General features: G+C 41.5%; 2 protein-coding genes across 2 annotated transcripts in view; one reads left to right on the plus strand and one right to left on the minus strand.

The window, feature by feature from the left end:
• ttc29 (tetratricopeptide repeat domain 29) overlaps positions 1 to 19,904 on the minus strand; it is a 20,676-nt gene continuing 772 nt past the window's right edge. Inside the window, 13 exon segments of the mRNA XM_034165023.1 lie at positions 1 to 414; positions 690 to 779; positions 1,334 to 1,457; positions 1,561 to 1,652; positions 1,729 to 1,814; positions 5,712 to 5,924; positions 6,097 to 6,273; positions 6,453 to 6,488; positions 6,491 to 6,615; positions 7,663 to 7,722; positions 7,949 to 8,025; positions 8,130 to 8,161; positions 17,100 to 17,671. Of these exon segments, the coding sequence (XP_034020914.1) occupies positions 274 to 414; positions 690 to 779; positions 1,334 to 1,457; positions 1,561 to 1,652; positions 1,729 to 1,814; positions 5,712 to 5,924; positions 6,097 to 6,273; positions 6,453 to 6,488; positions 6,491 to 6,615; positions 7,663 to 7,722; positions 7,949 to 8,025; positions 8,130 to 8,161; positions 17,100 to 17,241 (1,395 nt within the window). The 5' untranslated portion in view covers positions 17,242 to 17,671 and the 3' untranslated portion in view covers positions 1 to 273.
• Positions 17,628 to 19,904, plus strand: part of LOC117505380 (endothelin-1 receptor-like) — a 5,262-nt gene continuing 2,985 nt past the window's right edge. The window contains 3 exon segments of the mRNA XM_034165025.1: positions 17,628 to 17,776; positions 18,725 to 18,852; positions 19,748 to 19,904. Coding sequence (XP_034020916.1) covers positions 17,687 to 17,776; positions 18,725 to 18,852; positions 19,748 to 19,904 — 375 coding nt within the window. The 5' untranslated portion in view covers positions 17,628 to 17,686.

Raw genomic sequence — 19,904 nt, forward strand, 5'->3', positions numbered from 1 at the left:
GTCCAGACGTCACCAAAAATGACACCATATCTCACATTTATTGAAATGCTTTTCATCAATATGACTTACAAATGAATTTGGAGAATTTGGCTTAAGTGCTAAAACTATTACACCACCGAATGGCTGTTATTACACATTGTCCCCCTGGTCCAGAAATTCATGCTTTTCTGTGATGGAATTATTGTTATTTAAGCTCCATTTATTTACCCTGCACTTTTACTGGGTTACTTTTATCAACTATCGACTAAACTGAACTGGTGACCACTTTGTGACTTAGACAGCAGGTTTATGTGTCGGTCCTCCCGGCGTCTTCCAGGTCAGCACTCGCAGCAGGCAGGCAGGCGTGTCGGATGCCACCACGTCGGCGCTGTACCTCTGGATCAGCGTGTAGGCTCGAGCGCTGCCCAGCAACACCTGGCAGAGACACTGAGAGCTGAATTACAGCCAGCAGATCAGCACGTAAGTTTGGAAAACAGGACCACTCAGTGATCACCATTCATCTCTGCAAAAAATGTCTCATCTACAAACACACAAAACACTTGGAATTTCAAATTTTGGTTAAAAGGTGACACGTCCACAAAAGATTTTGAAAATTGTTGGTTTTAGGGCCGTGTGTTTGCAAACAGAGCTTCAACCCCGGTGCAGGTATTTTTCTTTAGATTATCAGAGATCATGTGAACTTCGTGTACCTGCGCTTTGTGCACTTTAGCCTCATCTTGCATGTTACAGGCAACACGGTAACTCTGATCAAAGTACTCACACGCTTTCTCATATTGATTCTATAGCGAGAGAAAGAGAGTAAACACAAGAACACACTGAGATTATGATGTCATACATTTTCGTGAGAAAAACTCAAATATAAGAGAAAAAAAACATACATTAAAAAACCCTCAAATTTTTCAAGAAAAAAAATCTAATTTATAAGAAAAAAAAAACTATTTATGATTACAACTTCTAAATGAATAAAGTCTGAATAATAAATACACATATTCTAAGACTTTAAAGTAATGAATTTGTAACAAAAAATAGATATCTGAGAAAACTTTATCCATAAATCTAAGAGGAACAAGGAAAAAAGTCAGAAAAAATTGTCAGAAAAAACCCTTCAAATTTAAACTTAAACAAAAAAAAAATTGGAGTTTTTCCTTCATATTACCCCATCCTGTTGCTCGTTTTTAAATCTACAATGGCCCCTATATGCATTGTACAAATCAAACAAATGCATAGACAAGATGTTATCAAAAATGCTTAACAGAATCGGGAAACAACACAGCCTCTCTGGTAAAGGTTAAAAAAAAGGAGAACATTATAAAAGCACACGTTTGTGTCTTACCCCCTCATAGTAGATGCTGCCCAAACATAGGTAGGTGTCTGCTAGGTCGTGATCAAGTCCATTGTGGCAGGAGATCTCGATCACTTTTTCCAGGTACTGGATCGCCTCATCCACGTTCCCCTGACTGAAAAACAGACACAGTAAATAATTGATAGATTACGGGAAGGGGGTATAATGGCTTAATAAGCATGAACACAATAAATGAACACGTCTGCTCAGTGACGAACCGCTCCGTAGACTTGGCGATGGCCAAGTTCGCCTTTGCGACTCCGTCATTGTCCTGCAGCGTGCTGGAAATCTGTAAATACACGTTGAAGAACTGCACACAAATACAATTCATTCTATGGATGCTTCCAAACCCTCTGGAAGATGAGACAAACACAGTGTGTTGCTACCGTGTTGGCGGTGTCGTGATCTCCTGAACTCTGATAGGTCAGTCCTAGTTGGTACGCCGCCTCCCCTTCAATCTGTTTGTCTCCAGCTGAACACACGACAAACAAAAGATTTTCTTGTGTCGTGACTGGTGCTGAAAGAGTTCATCAAATGTAGATGGTTTAGGCTCTAAACCATATCTTGGGGCGGGATTATTGATTAATCTGTGATTTTATGCAATTAATTGATACACCAGAAAATATCTTAAACGTGCCTACTGCAGTTTACAGAACAAGATGACACACCCACACCTTAGCAGTTCAACTCACTCATACACTAATCTTCAACTGCTTACTCCAATTAAGGGTGACAGGGGACTGGAGCCTATGCAGTAGTCATAGGGCGTGAGGTGGGGTACACCCTGGACAGGACGCCATTCTGTCACAGGGCCACATATAGGCAATGAAACACATTCACACCCGTACTCACACATACGGACAATTTAAAGTTTCTGAATTACTAGGGGAGCTATGACCACTACCTTTACACGCCCCCCCCTCCTCCCCAGGACTAAACCAAACCAACTGTTTAGGTTCCTTAGATGACCCCAAAACACAATCAGGATGTTCCCAAAAATAAAAACTGGCCTCAAGCAAGTTATCCAAGATAGCCGCCAAAATAGGGTTTTTCACCAAAACACCTTTACACAACATATAAACAACTTAAATATCACGGAAATTCAATGGGAAGACCATTGCAGGTCACAGCAAACTCATTTGTGCCTAAACAAAATTCATTCATGGGTTTAAGATTCAAAATAGCGTCCAAAATGGCCGCCAATAGACCCTTATCATTAAAATACATAGTAGGAACAAACTATAGACTTGATAATGACATAAATCATTGGTGTTTAAGTGAAAAAAAAAAACCTATTTTGGCAGCCGTCTCGGACGCCATCTTGGATAACTGGCTTGAGGCCAGTTTTTATTTTGGGGAACATCCTGATTGTGTTTTGGGGTCATCTAAGGAACCTAAAAAAGTTGGTTTGGTTTAGTCCCGGGGGGGGGTGCAAAGGTGTCGTAGCTCCCCTAGCAAATGTCTTTGGATGTGGGAGGAAGCCGGAGCACCCGGAGGGATCCCGTGCAAACATGGGAATAACATGCAAACTCCACACAGAAAGGCCACAGGTGGGTATCGATCCCATGACCTTCTTGCTGTGAGGCAACAGTGTTAACCACTGTGAGGCAACATCAGTGTAGCAAAATTTAAAACAGGTTAAAACTCCACTAGCCCTCAACTAAAAGAATTAAATATGAGCTAAATTATTTTGACATTAATTTAAACTGTTGAGAAACTTCATACCAATTTCTCTTTAAAAAATAAAAGGATAAGAATAAATCCTCACATTTTACAAGCAGGATGAGCTACGATGTTTTAGCAAAAAAAAAAAAAAAAAAAAAATGCAATTATCAAAATCAATGATTTAGCTGTTGACTAACTTATCAACTGACCAGTTTACTGTTGTTTCAAACTGGTTGTAAATGGTTTCGACTGGATTCAGTCTTGCTACAATTTGGCAAAATTGGATTTCAACATATCCTACACAGAGCCTAAACCAGTTTAAAGTGATTTCAAGATAATTCAAACTAAATTGGTGCTTAGAAGAGGTGATAATTTTTTTTCCCTGCCACTAGATGTCACACTAGCGCCACATATCAGTACATAAACAAAGCTTCCCTCTTAAATCTTTACATAGAAAATAGCCGTTGCCTACTGATAGTAATCTGACACCTTTAAGAACCATAAAACTTCAACCTAATGGCAAAGTGCTTTAAGATGGATCTAACATGGGGTTTTTTCGTGGTATTGTATAAAGTAAACATGTGTCCTTTGTGACATTTCACAAAAAAACTAAAACAAACCAAAAACACACACACACATACGAGGTCTGTTAGAAAAGTATCCAACCTTATTATTTTTTTCAAAAACCATATGGATTTGAATCACGTGTGATTGCGTCAGCCAAGCTTGAACCCTCGTGCGCATGTGTGTTTTTTCATGCCTGTCGGTTGCTTCATTCGCCTGTGAGCAGGCTTTGACTGAGGTGTGGTCTACGCCTCTCGTCTATTTTTTATTGCGAATAAATGTATGAACGATTTGGATCTTTGCTGCATCAATTTTTTTCCAGAAACTGTAAGAGACCTCCAGGTGGACACCGTTCGAAAATTAATATGGCTTTCAGGGACGATTTTATGGGGATTAAACAGATTACGGGGTGTTACTGCCCCTTTAAGGATGGCCCACAACTGCTGAGAGCGCAGCGCGCTCCCAGCGCCGATGGACAGGCTGACACCCCGCACAAACAACCAGATCATTTCCAACGTGAAAGCTTTGTTGATCCGGGACCTCATCTGACTTTCACAAAAAGGCAGAAGATGTGGACGTCAGCACTTTTTCTGGCACATTCCACCGTTACAGGAGTTTTTTTTTCATGGAAAAAGAAGCCGAGGGATGCGCCACGGAGCCGTTCATTACGCGGGACAAAACTGTGTAATGAAAATCCGGTATGTCCTCTGACTAGCACAGGAATTGTGAAAAGACGTGGACATCAGCACTTTTTCCGGCACATTAAGACAGACGTGCGGAGGAGTTCGGCGCGTCGTGGTGCAGCTGCTCGGCGCAAAGAAACGCCGTGATGAAGCCTCACAGGACATGGTGGGGCTTGTCCAGCTCAAGCTCAATTTCTCGGATATTCACATGACAGAAAAGCAACCGGAATCCGTCTGAAAGCCACCTGAAAGCCGTCCTGAGAGACCAACACCGAGGTGGTTTTGTACCGCGGCACGGTGGCGCGTCCCTCGGCTTCTTTTTCCATGAAAAAAAACTCCTACAGTGGAATGTGCCGGAAAAAGTGCTGATGTCCACGTCTTTTCACAATTCCTGTGATAGTCGGAGGGCATAACAGATCAAGACAGCGTCCAGTTTAGAAATGAACGGCACATTTCACTGTTACAGGAGTTTTTGTCATGGAAAGAGGAACAAAGGCGGAGGAATTCCACGCGTCGCGGCGGAGCTGCATGGCGAAAAGAAACGCCGTGATGCAGCCTCACAGGACATGTTCTGGCATGTTCAGCTCATGCACAATCACAATCGGATATTCACACGACTGGAAAGCAACCGGAATCCGTCTGAAATCCACTTTTAAGCCGTCCTGTGAGACCAACACAGAGGTGATTTTGTCCCGTGTAATGAACGGCTCCGTGGCACGTCCCTCGGCTTCTTTTTCCATGAAAAAAAAAAACTCCTGTAATGGTGGAATGTGCCGGAAAAAGTGCTGATGTCCACATCTTCTGCCTTTTGTGAAAGTCAGACGAGGTCCCGGATCAACAAAGCTTTCACGTTGGAAATGATCTGGTTATTTGTGCGGGGTGTCAGCCTGTCCATCGGCGCTGGGAGCGCGCCGCGCTCTCAGCAGTTGTGGGCCGTCCTTAAAGGGGCAGTAACACCCCGTAATCTGTTTAATCCCCATAAAATCGTCCCTGAAAGCCATATTAATTTTTCAAGCGGTGTCCACCTGGAGGTCTCTCTCAGTTTCTGGAAAAAAATTGATGCAGCAAAGATCCAAATTGTTCAGGCATTTTATTCGCATTAAAAAATAGATGAGAGCGGTGGACCGCACCTCATTCAAAGCCTGCTCACAGGAAAATGAAGCAACCGACAGGAATGAAAAAACTCACGCATGCGCACGAGGGTCAAGCTTGGCTGACGCAATCACACGTGATTCAAATCCATATGTTTTTGAAAAAATTAATAAGGTTGGATACTTTTCTAACAGACCTCGTATACAAAAACCTCAAACAAACATGGATTTGGTAGATGTGGAACATGTCTGAGGTCTCAGCGGTTTTCCACTGGGCTCCTTTATGAATGTAGGTGAAAACGCCTGTTTGTAAAACTCTTGTGCACTGACTTCGGAGTAACAGCCAGCCGCCTGTCCTCTACCTACACCCAGTAGTTATGTTGTAGCCGCTATGCAGCAGCGTCCGGGCGTCGTCGTAGTCTGCAGCGGCCTGCGCGGCTTCGGCTAACCTGCTGTAGATCCTCCAGAGTGTCCGACAGGCTCTAAGCCAGAGAGGCCGGCCGGTCGAGTCCAACCAGGCGTTTTTCTTTACCTGCTGCATGCACAGCTCCCCCTGGTGTCTGGCCTCATCCAGGTCACCTGAAAAGACAGATAATGTCTGAGAAAATGACTAAAGTTATTATTTCATGTCCTTTAATGAATATGAACAGACTCATAGATTTCTGAATTATAATCAATGAGATCTGAAATTTTATTGTCCAAATGTTTCATGGTTGGGAGGTTTTTTTGGGTAAAATTGATAAAAATCTACCTTCCTGCAGGTAGAGTTCTGCTAAGCACACCCGGGCCTCGGCCACCTCTTTGGACTTGCCAGCTTGATTTATGTCTGCAGCACTGAGGTAGAAGTGCAGACGGAGCCAGAGATCCTCAGGCGCTGAGAAGTACTGAGCCAAAGACAGACGCTGCCGACACGCCGCTGTCCACGATCCTGCACACCCATACAGCACAACACCACAAATACCCAATAATAACAAACACTTTTAACTCCTATTTTTCCATTTTATAGCTGTGAAATTGTTTCTGACTTTTCTGTTTTCCGAGTTTTTTTGTTTAGTATGTGTGTGTGTGTGCCAAATAAATTCATTCATCTTTTGTTCAGACATTTACCCGTTAGTTCTGCCTGCTCGGACTGGCGCAGGTGCAGTTTATGGTCTCCAGTTTGTCCTGGTCTTCCTCCAGTGGAGTTGGCATGCTGATGTCTGGGCGTGGAGTAACAGCATCCCGCCGATCCTGATCAGACCGCAGCAGAGAGACCACCTCTGAGAACGACCTGAGGGAGGGACTGTATTCCTTAGCAATCAACTTTGTTGCAATATTTTTTATTTTGTCACATATGTGTGTGTGTACAGTATATCTAATACTATAAGCAAGAGATTCATCATGTCCCACAGCAGTGTGTACTCAAGGTTATTGAAATTAAGCAATATCTCCACCTGCTGGACATTTGCTATTAATGCAGGTACAATGGAATTTCGAGAGCCGTGGTATATTTATATATACAGTATATGTATGTATCCTGTAGTGAGGGTTCACACTGTTTGAATTTCAGTGTTGATGAGCTAAAAACAGTTTGGGGTTGTTGATTAAAGTAATTTATCAAAGAAATAAATCCAAAAGTAAACATTTGTCATCTTAAGCTAATTTAAACCATCCATCCAGCTTAGTCCAATTAAGGGTCGCAGGGGGCTGGAGCCTATCCCAGTAGTCACAGAGCGCGAGGCAGGGTACACCCAGGACAGGACGCCATTCTGTCGCAGGGCCACAAACAGACATACAAACACAGACACACCCACACACACACACACACCTACGGACAATTTTAAAGACTCCAATCCACCTAACCCACATGTCTTTGGATGTGGGAGGAAACCAGAGCACCCGGAGGAAACCCATGCACATGCGGGGAGAACATGCAAACTCCACACAGAAAGGCCACGGGAATTGAACCCACAACCTTCTCGCTGTGAGGCACCAGTGCTAACCACTAAGCCACTGTGCTGCCCCTGATTTAAACCATTTTGACCAAAAATGGAATAAAATTTAGATGCTTTGAGATAGTTCAAACAAGTCTAACCTAACAAAAAATTGTACAAAACCATTTATAAAGTGGTGAGAGAAAAAACTTAAACTGGATTGTGTCAAACTGCTTTCATACTCTTTTAAAACTAATTCAAAACCAGTTTTATCTCCAATAACGTAGCTTTCATCGGCTAAGTCCAACTGGTTAAAAACAGGTGTCAGCTGGTTGATACTGGTTTTAAACATTTGTAAATTAATAGGAAATTTTGTTCAATATAATTTAATATTAAGCAGTTACTTGTGGTTGCCTTCTTTCAGTAATTCCACACAGATGTTCTGCTTTAAGCTGCTTCTAAACCTAAACCCAGAAAGACAAGAGAAGGAAGAGAAAAAAGAAGTGAAGAAACAGCAAACATTAAAATCAGAGATTAACATTAGAAAAGTATTTCAACTCTGACACTGAAATTTGAATGTGTATTCAATGTGCTCAGCATGTCAGTACGGCACACACCACCAGAGGGCGCAACAACCAACTCAGCTGACATCGTGACCAGACAATTCGTTACCATGGAGACTGAACTCACTTTGCAATTTCAACTTGAGAGGTTTGAGTCGATTCTGGAACTGAACTTGTTCCAAGAGACTCGCAAGCTTCATAGTCCTGAACACACACACACACACACACTGAAAAGCTGCACAGCATGACCTCGATCAGCTAAAATTACCAACATTTACTTTGTTAAAATATTTCACACACACTTGTACCTGTATTGACTCCTTAGTTTGCTCATTTCTGCCCGTCAGACCTGAAGGAGACACAAGAACAAAGACTTCTGTTTGATGAAGTGGAAGCAGAACTCAAGAGATTCAGTTATGTATTTTTAGAGTATAAGTCACACCTGTTAAAAAAAAAAAAAAAAATCCATGTATAAATTTCACCGGACTGTAAATCACACTGGAATATAGTTGCACCTTTTATTCTATATATGAGGTGTTTAAGTTGGGATTTTGTGCATTATTGTTGTATACTTTTTATTATTGCCATTTATTCTTTTATTATTAGAGTTTATTTTGTTTAGTGCTTTGACTCCCAGGAAAGTCCTATATAAACTGTCATTATAATTATTATTGTTATGAATAACGTGTGATTTTTCGGTATATAAGTGCAACTGGAGTGTAAGTTGCAGGGCCTCCCAAACTAGGAGGAAAAAAAAACTGATTTATACTCTGAAAAATACAATACGTATCTACAAAAGTATTAAACTGATGACCAGAACACACTCGCTCACAAAGAACCAAATGGTAACTGTTCCTTTTGTTTTTTGTTGTTGACAGGTTATTGGGCCATCACACCATTTTTTGATTGCTGGGCCTTTGACTAACCCCAACTCTAACTGCCAAATACCCATTTTTGGACTACTCTGTCTGCTAATGAGCCCGAACTCCGAAATATCTATTTTCTGATGACTGATCCGTCTGCAATAAATAAATAATGATAAAATTAAATAAGGGGAGGGGGCAGACCCCCGAGCCAAGCCAGGTTTGGTGATCCACTATACCAACTGGGCAATACTAGTTAGCTAGCTGGGCTAAGTACTTGAAGGAAACACCTATTATGTCACCACCAATCTTCATTCCTACTCTCACCTATGGCCATTAGGGTTGGGTCGTGACCGAATGAAGTATATCACGGGTACAAGCGACTGAAATGGGTTTCCTCATGTGGGTGGCTGGTGTCTCCGTTAGAGATAAGGTGACAAGCTCTGTCATCCAGGAGGAGATCAGAGTAGAGCTGGCTGGTCCTCCCTCCCTGGTTCACCCTGGGGAAGAATCAGGACTAGGTGAGAGATTATATCTCCACATTGGCCTTGGAACGCCTCGGGATCCACCAGTCAGAAGTGGTTAATGCGGCCTAGGAAAGGATGTTTGGAGTCCTCTCCTGGAGCTGTTGCCCCACGACCGGATCCTGGATAATCGGTTGAAGATGTACGTGAGCACATTTTATGGCTGACTACAAACTATACCAATATACATAGGATTTTACAAAATTCTACACTACAGAAGTATAAAATCAGCTAGTCGCTGTCATTTCGGGCATTTGTTACTTCTGGCACCTCAAAGATGGTGTGATACCAAGCGTTCCCAAATGTTGAACATGAGCATCAACATGGCTAATCTGATCAAATGTTGCACCAACTTGATCAAATCCATGCTAACTTACTGATCGTGGTGAATTTCTACATAATCAGACAAATTTACTCAGGAATTTCCTTCCAAAAAGCTAGCATGACCAGCCCAACATAGCTAAATGTAACAGAATATCAATGTTAAACTATTACAAAAACAAATGCTTACATACAGTTTGCAGATGACATATTGCTGTATATCATATTCTTAGGCTGAGGTTTTAAACTTTATTTTTGAGGCACAGCACATTGTAGGTTTCCAATCTTGAATCCTGAATAAACAGTCAAAAATACACAAAGCAGTATAAAAATACAACACACTGCTGCTAATATAACTCACCAAAGAGAGTGCTTCTTAGAAGTTTTAAATCGGATCCTTTTTCAGAACTTTAATTTTACTATGAAAGCTTGTTTCCTCTGTTGAGCAAAGCTGTCACCATGGCAACGCAAGCCAGGTACATTCCAATTCTAACAAGCTCTCTATCTACTACAACAACTGACTACTTCTACGACTACTGTATTACTGATACTGCCAGCTGTTAACAAATTTGCAGGTACTTTTAAATACTTTATGACTCATAATTAGGGGAGAGTGGAGCCAGTTTTAACAGCTTGTTGTTCCAAGTTAGGGGTAAGACAGAGTCATGTGACCACAACTGTACACGCCCACCTGATCAGATTCAGGAAGGTTCAATGATTTTTACCGCAAATTAAATATGTGTAGAGTCAAAGATTGGTTTGTCGCTCAGTGTTTTTTTTTTTTTTTTAAATCAGTGCTGTCATCCAGAGTTAAAATTACTGAATGTACATACAGATGCATTTTGTTGGTGCTAATCTGAACCCAACTATCTAAAATAAATACACTGCATCATGACTAAATGAGGTTTGGACTTTGCAGTCCCCTATTTTAGTGAATAAAACTACCTCTCATGGTGTGTCAGATCAAGAAGGCCCCTGCAGCATACAGCAGCTTGACTCTCTAGCGTAAAAATACACATATGACCTTTCACTGTGAGGTGAACATTAAAAATGACAACTTTTTTTCTGGTCAAAACCTCAAGCACTGCATGATGAAACCTTGATAGACAAAGTCTTTGTGATCATATCGCAATGTTTCAAAGACTCCGCCCCCCTTGTGGCTAAAATTGGAATCAAATATGTCCAACATTGAACTTGCCCAAGGTCTTAATGAGTTGACCTTACATCCATGTATCACCTACCCTCAGAAATTGTTAAAGCTACAATATGTAAATTTTAGGGGTGTTTATTAACATAAATAGAATACAGTATTGATAATTTCTGTTAATGCATCAATAATGACCTGAAACAGCAAATTGATATGTGTTATAGGCTTAGAATGAGCCCTACATTACCACATGGGAGCGGGCCCCCTAATAGAGGCAGCCATCTTGCAATACCCCATACAGGAGCCCTTCTTCTTCTTCTTGGTCTTTCGGATGTTCCCGTTAGAGGTCGCCACAGCAGATCAATCGTTTCCATCTCACCCTGTCCTCTGTATCTTCCTCTGTCACAACCAACCACCTGCATGTCCTCTCTCAGCACATCCATGAACCTCCTCTTTGGTCTCCCTCTTCTCCTCCTGCCTGGTGGCTCCATCCTCAGCAATCCTCTCCTATATACCCTGGGTCCCTCCTCTGCAAAGTCCAAACCATCTCACTCTCGCCCTCTCTGACTTTGTCTCCAAATCGTCCCACCTGAGCTGTCCCTCTGATATGTTCATTCCTAATCTTGTCCATTCTTGTCACTCCCAAAGAGAATCTCAACATCTTCAGCTCTGCCACCTCCAGCTCTGCCTCCTGTCTTTTTGTTAGTGCCACCGTCTCTAACATAGCTGGTCTCACTACTGTTTTGTAAACTTCCCCTTCACTCTTGCTGATATTCTTCGGTCACAAATCACTCCTGCCACCTTTCTCCACCCACTCCACCCTGCCTGCACTCTCCTTCACCTCTCTACCACACTCTCCATTACTTTGAACAGTTCACCCCAAATATTTAAACTCATCTACTTTCACCACTTCTACTCCTTGTAACTGCACTATTCCACTGGGCTCCCTCTCATTCACACACATGTACTCAGTCTTGCTTCTACTGACTTTCATTCCCCTTCTCTCCAAAGCATATCTTCACCTCTCCAGACTAGACTCAACTTGCTCTCTATTCTCACTACAGATCACAATGTCATCTGCAAACATCATAGTCCATGGGGACTCCTGTCTGATCTCATCCGTCAACCTGTCCATCACCTACTGCAAACAAGAAAGGACTCAGAGCTGATCCTTGGTGTAATCCCACCTCCACCTTGAATGAGTCAGTCATTCCGACTGCGCATCTCACCGCTGTAACACTATTCTTGTACATGTCCTGCACTACGGTAACATACTTCTCTGCCATTCCAGACTTCCTCATACAATGCCACAACTCTTCTCTTGGCACTCTATCATAAGCTTTTTCTAAGTCCACAAACACACTGTAACTCTTTCTGTCCTTCTCTGTACTTCTCCAACAGTATTCTCAGAGCAAACATTGCATCTGTAGTGCTCTTTCTCGGCATGAAACCATATTGCTGCTCACAGATCTTCACCTGTTTTCTAAGCCTAGCTTCTACTACTCTTTCCCATAACTTCATGCTGTGGCTGATCAGCTTTATGCCTCTGTAGTTACTGCAGCTCTGCACATCACCCTTGTTCTTGAAAATAGGAACCAGCACACTTCGTCTCCACTCCTCAGGCATCCTCTCACTTTCCAAGATTTTATTAAACAATCTGGTTAGAAACTCTACTGCCATCTCTCCTAGACATTTCCATGCCTCCACTGGAATGTCATCTGGACCAACTGCCTTTCCACTCTTCATCCTCTTCAAAGCAGCCCTCACTTCTTCCTTGCTAATCTCTTGTACTTCCTGATTTACCTCTCAGCACATCATCCAGCCTTTTCTCTTGCTCAATTTTCTTTATTCATCAGCTCTTCAAAATATTCCCTCCACCTTCTCAGCACACACGCCTCACTTGTCAGCACATTACCATGTGCATCTTTTACCATCCTAACCTGCTGCACATCTTTTCCAGCTCTGTCCCTTTGTCTGGCCAATCGGTACAAGTCCTTTTCTCCTTCCTTACTATTCAATTTCTTGTACAGCTCGCAATATGCCTTTTCCTTTGCTTTTGCCACTTCTCTTTTCGCCTTACGCCGCATCTCCTTGTACTCCTGTTGTTACTCTGCCTTTTGCATTTCGCAGTGCAGCCAGAAGATGGAAGAAAAAAAACAAAAAAGGGGAATCAGCAGTTGCTCCGTTACATACTGTCTTACTGGTTAAAACTGCAGGCTAACAAGTTTTACAAACGTCATTTTTGTGAAATCGAGGATCACCATAAGATAAAGTTAAGGAGCACGACTCCCCGGCATCAAAGAAGGAAAAAAATGTGAAGGGAAACAAAACTGTTACCAGTGACGGCATCATGCAATCTGCAAAATAACCACTAGATGGTGCTAAATCATACACACTGGGGCTTTAAATGGGATTTTCGAGCCGTAGATCAGCCGCTAGTTCAGGTTGCTCACCCAAACCAAAAAAATCCTATATATTTCTCAGCCACCCCCCCCCCGACAGTTTTTAATAGTGACCTGGCGTCTCATTGGCCAAAACTTTGAAATTTAGGAAAGTTTCAAAATATAGTTTTATGTTACTGCTGGTATAAAGGAAGATTTTTTTTTTACCATTTCCCATCCATCTTCTGGCACTTTTTTGTGTGTGTGTGTGTGTGTGTGTGTGGGGGGGGGGGGGGGGGGGGGGGGGTAGTTGAATGCAATGTTTTTGCAGACAGCGCGACCTGAACGTGCATGTGCTCGATTGTGTTTTTCAGATGGCGGATGTCTCTGGAGAGAGAGTGCTGGGATGGAAACTCAGTCAGCTTGTGTCTGCGGTGTTGTTAGTGTTTGTCTTTTTTTTTTGTTTTTGCTTTTCTTCAAAGAGTTGCAGAATTTCTAATAAAATCTGATGTTGGTGAGAATCAGCGGCAGCAGCTGTGTGTCCTCACATGTTCCCTATCTGGGTTTGATTTACTGAAAATTACACTCTGGATTTGGTTTATTTGTTCTTTCTTTCTAATTAGCCTCCAGTCGAATTTGTCCTGAAACCAGCAGCAGAACTGAGAACTGAACCACATTTTTTTTTAGCCCCCGTGAATTTTCCACCAGTGGAAACTAATAAGACAAACTGTTGGTGGTCTGACAAATTGAGTACACGTTAAGCAGCGTTTTGACATCTGAAACATCAAAGCCTCTTGGTACAGCGTCTTGGTTTTTCTTTTTTATGTTCAGTTATCATTGATTTTAACACATTTCACCTGCTGCCACTGTTAAGTGCGTGCATCTGGGTGACCAGATGTCCCCGTTTTCCAGGGACAGTCTCGTCGGACAGCGGGAGGGTAGACCCGTTACGTTGTGCTTGTGTTGGCCAAAGGGGGGGGGGGGGGCTGGCTACTCACCACAGCAACTGTGTCGAACTTCTTCTGCTGCTCAGCACTTGCTCGCCTAGTGTTAGAGGAAACGGCTGTGGAAAACTCGACTAGAAACTTGGAAGTGTCGAGTGAACCATGATGTCGCCACAAAAGCTAGGCGCCATGTCAACTTTGACCTTTGACCACATGACCTCCACCCCAGTGATTGACTGTTGGTAATTTGATCTCACTCCGGCAATTCCAGAACCCTCCTACAAGTTTGTGACATGTTAGGTGGAAATTGTTCTGAAAAATGTAGACCTTTGACCCAAATGACCTTGACCTTTGGGAAAACGACCTCTCTGAGGGCAATTTTGTGCCGTCACAGACACCTGAAATAGAATTCTGACTTGTAAAATTGTATTAAGACGCCTTAATTATTAATCATTATGGACTATGCAAGGCAAACTCTGCACACTGTCACTAGGGGGTGATGGTCTAGTGGTTAAGGCCTTGGGCTTGAGACCGGCGGATCCCTGGTTCAAACCCCAGCCTGAAAATCACTAAGGCCCTTGGGCAACGTCCTTAATCCCCAAGTTGCTCCCGGTGTGGAGTGAGCGCCTTGTTTGGCAGCACCCTGACATCGGTGTGAGTGTGTTTGTGTGAATTGTAAAATGCTTGGAGCCTCTTCAGCCACAGACTGCTCCTTCCCAAGTACAGGACCAACAGGCTGAAAAACTCCTTTGTCCCTCAGGCCATCAGACTGTACAATTCCTCACTCAGGGGGAGGAGGAGTAACAGGAAGACAGAGGACGGGAAGGAGAGGAGCAGTAGTAGCCAGTAGCAAACAGTATTTATGTTTGTATTTAAATTTTAGATTGTTTTTTACTTCTGCTTTTGATACTCTGTGTGCTTCTTACCTTGTGTGCTGCTATACAATTCTGCTGTCTTCCCAAGGGATTAATTAAGTTCTAATCTAATCTCTGCTTCTAGTTTGTTCGCTTGTGATGACAGATCTTTTAAAAGTGACTGATCGCAGCGTTCGTGTTTGTGTTTTCGTTTCCCATCAGCCCCTGTGGTTCTTCACCTGTTTATTGCGAATATTTCTGTCATTAAAAAATCCATTTCTCACATAAGATGACTTTTTTGGGAAACAACTTTGAGCACTGTTTACTGGCTCTCGGCTTACTGAGGTCAAAGTTCAGACGGCTCCAAACACACAGGCAAACACTCTCATTCACACACACAGTACACATGTTCTTTACACTGACGCACTGTTTTATTTGTATTTATTTTGCGTTCTGACAGGCCACACCTCACTATGACATGTTTACACTTTTATAAAGTAATTATTCTGGAGATCTTCTTCATCTTCACTCAACTCTGAACATAAAAAAAAAAGTCACGCTCACACAAGTGAGGATTTCTTAATGAAATTTCTTTTAAACACAGTTTAAAAAGCACAGAATGGAAATGAGTCCCAGTTTTAAAAGAAGAGAATAAATCGGCATTACAGCTGAGCAGTAAACTATTTGATGTCATTAAGTCTGGAGTCTGGAATCGCTCGTGTTAAAAAACACCAATAAAGTTAATTTTGCTGTTAAAACACAGCAATAAATTTTATGGCCTCAATTTACACAATATTGTCTTTATCAAGGAAACTTCAACTGAGTCCAAACATGTGAAAATGAAATAAGTTTCACAATCATGTAACAGAAGGGGAAGGAAGGAAAGTGTGAAAGAAAAAGGAGGGAGAAAGGATAGAAGAAAATAATTAATAAAATTAAAATAAAGCAAGAAAGTAATGTAGGATGACAAAAATTAACAAATAGAAGAGAAGGAAAGAATGGTGATTACGAAAGAAAGAAGAAAGAAGAAGAGAAAGAATGAGAGAATAAATGCATACAGAAAAAATAAAACAAATGAATGAAGAAATAAAGACCTTGAAAGAAAAAGAAGGCATGATTGATGTGAGAGATTAAAGATAAATAATAAATGAAAGTCAGGGAAAGTAATCTAGAAAAACAAGAAACAATAATGAGGGAAACAAGAAAGAGTAGAAGACATGACAAAAGACATAAAAGAATGAAGTTTTGATAAAGAAGGATAGAATGGACAGAATAAAGAACAAAACAAAAGAAGAAATGGAGATAATAACTAAATAATAAAGAAAAATAGAAATGAAATGAATGAAAAGGAAACTAAGACCTTGAAAGAAAAAAGGCATGATTGATGGTGAAGTGAGGGAATAAAGAATAAATGAAAGAAGTAATCTAGAAAAACAAAACGAAAAAAATATGAGGAAACAAAGAAAAGAGCAAGAGAAAATCGACAAGGAACAAATAAAGAATGAAGTTTTGATAAAGGATAGAAATGCACAGAATAAAGAAAAGAAAGAAATGGAAGAGAATCACTAATACATACAGCAAAATACCATCAATGAATGAAAGAAATAAGACCTTGCAAAGAAAAAAAGGCATGATTGATGTGAGGATAAAGAATAAATAAAGAAGGAAAGTAATCTAGAAAGACAAGAATAAAAAAATATGAGGGGAAACAAAGAAAAAGCAGAAGAAAATGACAAAAAATAATGAAGTTGATAATAAGATAGAATGTGACAGAATAAGAACCAAACAAAGAAAGAAAGGTTAATGCAATTAGACAGGTGAATGGGAACGAGTCAGAGAAGGACAGAGAGAGTGTGCAGAGAGAGGAGAGAGAGAGAGAGAGAGAGAGAGCGTAAAAGCTGGAAGTCCTTCAGTCAGACTTCATTATAAAAGTCAACTGAGCTGCTCTCTTCTTCTTCTGTTAAAAAACAGAACTTGTGACAAAAACAGGTGAGTTTAAAACATTTCCTGTTTTATTATGAAAGGTTGTAGCTTCTCATTTGGTCCCTGGTGGTTGAAATTTCAGTCTAGTTTTTGAATTCTCCTGTTTTTTATCCTCTTTTTAAACTGTCTCATCATCCTCCACAGTTTAGTCTAAACTGTTCCATTGTGTCAACTACAAGATGTTTTGACTTTTATTTCAACTTTTTAAAAATTTTATTGTATATATTTTTTTATTTCTTGTTCTCAACATGGTTCCGGATCACATTTGGATCAGGGCAAAGGTTGAAACGATCTCCAGAATCACTCTTTTCGTCGTTTCTAAATCTAGACTCTTGGCAGGTTCCAAAATGAGGACTGGATCAGGTTCTTGGTTTCCCTCCATGTTGACCATACTTCCTGTCATCTGGTGTTTGGTTGTTCCTGATTAGTTGGTTGCCACAGTAACCGCTCATCTGAACCCGATGTGGTGTCGGACCTTCAACTAGACTTCCACGGTTTGGATCCATCACTAGCTCCAGAGGTGCACCATCATAGCCAGATCTCCCACCATGAGCGAGATCCAGCCAAGAGACCATGGATGAGTCCTGGTCTTCTCTGGAGCCTGGACTAGAAAAATCTGAACTCAAACACACAAGCAAATTGAGGCACAAACAGGAATGGAAGCCTACATCTGACTCGTCTTCGCCCAATGCTTCCCAGGCTGGTCTTGTGCACACAAAAGGGCCCCCTAGCTGTCTGCAGACCACTCATAAAACAGCCTTCAAGTACATCACACGGTGCTGTCCTGTGTTATTCATGTGGGGATTGTGGGAATGCCACCCTGCTCAGATCATCTACCAAAATAAAGCATGTGGAATGTACCCAATGCTCTGATAGCGAGCTGGGCTCTGGGAGACCTGATATACGTCGCCATTGACATACCCATCAACGTCTACAAGGTACACCTCTTTGACTTTATCGCCTTGATAGTTGATGTCAACATGAAGAAAGTAAATGATTTTAATTCCACTTTGTGAAAAGAGTTCAGCCTGGCCAGATATATCGAATATTTGGGGAGATACCTTTTTTTCACATAACTTACTGATTCGATGGCAGTTAAAGCGAGAGCAATCCGAAATTTCTGACGTTCACCACTCCGATCACCTCCAAAATATTCAGTGGAGTCCTCCATGACCTAATATCTATCTGTGGTGCAAATCTGGTGAGAATCCGTGAAGTATTTTTTTTTTTTAAACGTAATCCTTCAAGCCTGTATAAAGAAAAATCTGGATCCGATATCCAGATCACCTCCAAACTTTAATGAAGACTTCCATGGCCTAATATCTATCTGTGATGAAAATTTCGTCAAAATCCGTGAAGTAGTTTTGACGTAATCTGCTAACAGACAGACAGACAAATAAATATACGCCGATGATTTTATTATGTCCTTGGCAGACGTGACTAGAAGTGATAGAAATATTTGCTGTTAAAAACTCAAAGAGAATCTCAATGGCATATTTTCTGAAAACCAACTCCCAAAATCCAACATAAGTGTCGATTCCAGACTCTATATGGAATTACGAACCCTTTGCAGTTACGCAGTAATACCACCAGGTGTCACCAGCTATGGAAATGTCACTGCTGATCATAAACACACATTTCAATTATAATGGTGAATTGGTATTTCCCACACTTTTACACTACTCATCCATTTCAATCAGCATAATGATTACAAGAGCAGAAATGCATTATGGGGTAGAAAAGTCTTCCGTATCTCAGTCAGGAGGTCAAGTGTTACACTGACTGCAGCATTAACGTACCGCTGTGATAACACGCTGATGACACATGTACACAAGCATGCAGTGGTATCACATGGTGTGTGTGTGTGTCTCTCTCTCTGTGTGCAGCTCTTGGCCATGCGCTTTCCGTTTGCCGACAGTGATTTTGGCGTGTTCCTCTGTAAGCTGTTTCCCTTCCTGCAGAAAGCCTCGGCTGGAATCACAGTCCTCAACCTGTGTGTACTCAGCGTGGACAGGTAGGACACATTCGTACTCATGACATCATCAAGTAATACTGGTCGGCTTTAGCCGTCTGATACATATGATAGCTCCAGGTGAGCAGGAGTCAATGCAGAAAACCATGTTTTAATATCTCATCTAGATCCTGAGATGTGGTCATTATTAATTTATTTTTCAATGTTGACCTGATTTGACCTTGACCTTATACCTACAACCCTGACATGACCTTTGTTGAGAAAACACGGCCCACTAAGCTTATCCACCAAGTTTGATTGAAACTGCCCTTTGTGCTTTGATAATACCACTGCAGACTGTAGATGATGACCTGTGATTTGACCTTGACCTTAGACCTATAACGGTGAAATGACCTCTGTTGTGAGAGGGCAGTCCGCTTAGTTTATCCACCAAGTTTGAGTAGAATCACTCTTAGTATTTTGAAGTTATCAGCGCAGACAGAAAGACAAACAAAGACGGATATATGGCCTTTACAACAGCTTCTTTCTACTTTGCGGCAAAGTCAATAAAACATTGAGCAGCAATAACGTTATCCATTAAGCACACCTCACCAGAATTCACAATTTTTTTTTTCTTTTTTAGCTAGCTACGTGCTAATAATCTAAGATAGCAAGAGGAGCCATTGTATTCACTAGCCTTGGCTAGCTGGTACTGTCTCTACCCTGATTAGTAATTACTTATATATGTACTTTCCACCTTGTTTTTGTGACCTGTTTTTAGAACAGTTGATCAGAAATTTATTAAAATGTATTACACATGGTGGCTAGCTAGTATGACAGCTGCCGCCACTGTGGAAAAAGTTTCTTTATGTTGCTTCAAAGACTACACAGCGATAAAATTGCTTTAATGTGATGCAGGTGTTAGTCGGCGAATCTTAAACTTGTTTCTCATACTTAGGTATCGAGCCGTGGCGTCCTGGTCACGGGTGCAGGGCACAGGGGTTCCCATGGTAACAGCGGTAGAGATTGTGGTGATCTGGACATTGTCTGTGTGCCTGGCTGTACCAGAAGCCATCGGATTCAACATGGTCACCTCTGAGTACAAGAAACGTCAC

This window comes from Thalassophryne amazonica, chromosome 23 (genome assembly GCF_902500255.1).
Source record: "Thalassophryne amazonica chromosome 23, fThaAma1.1, whole genome shotgun sequence".
In the NCBI taxonomy this organism is placed as follows: Eukaryota; Metazoa; Chordata; class Actinopteri; order Batrachoidiformes; family Batrachoididae; genus Thalassophryne; species Thalassophryne amazonica.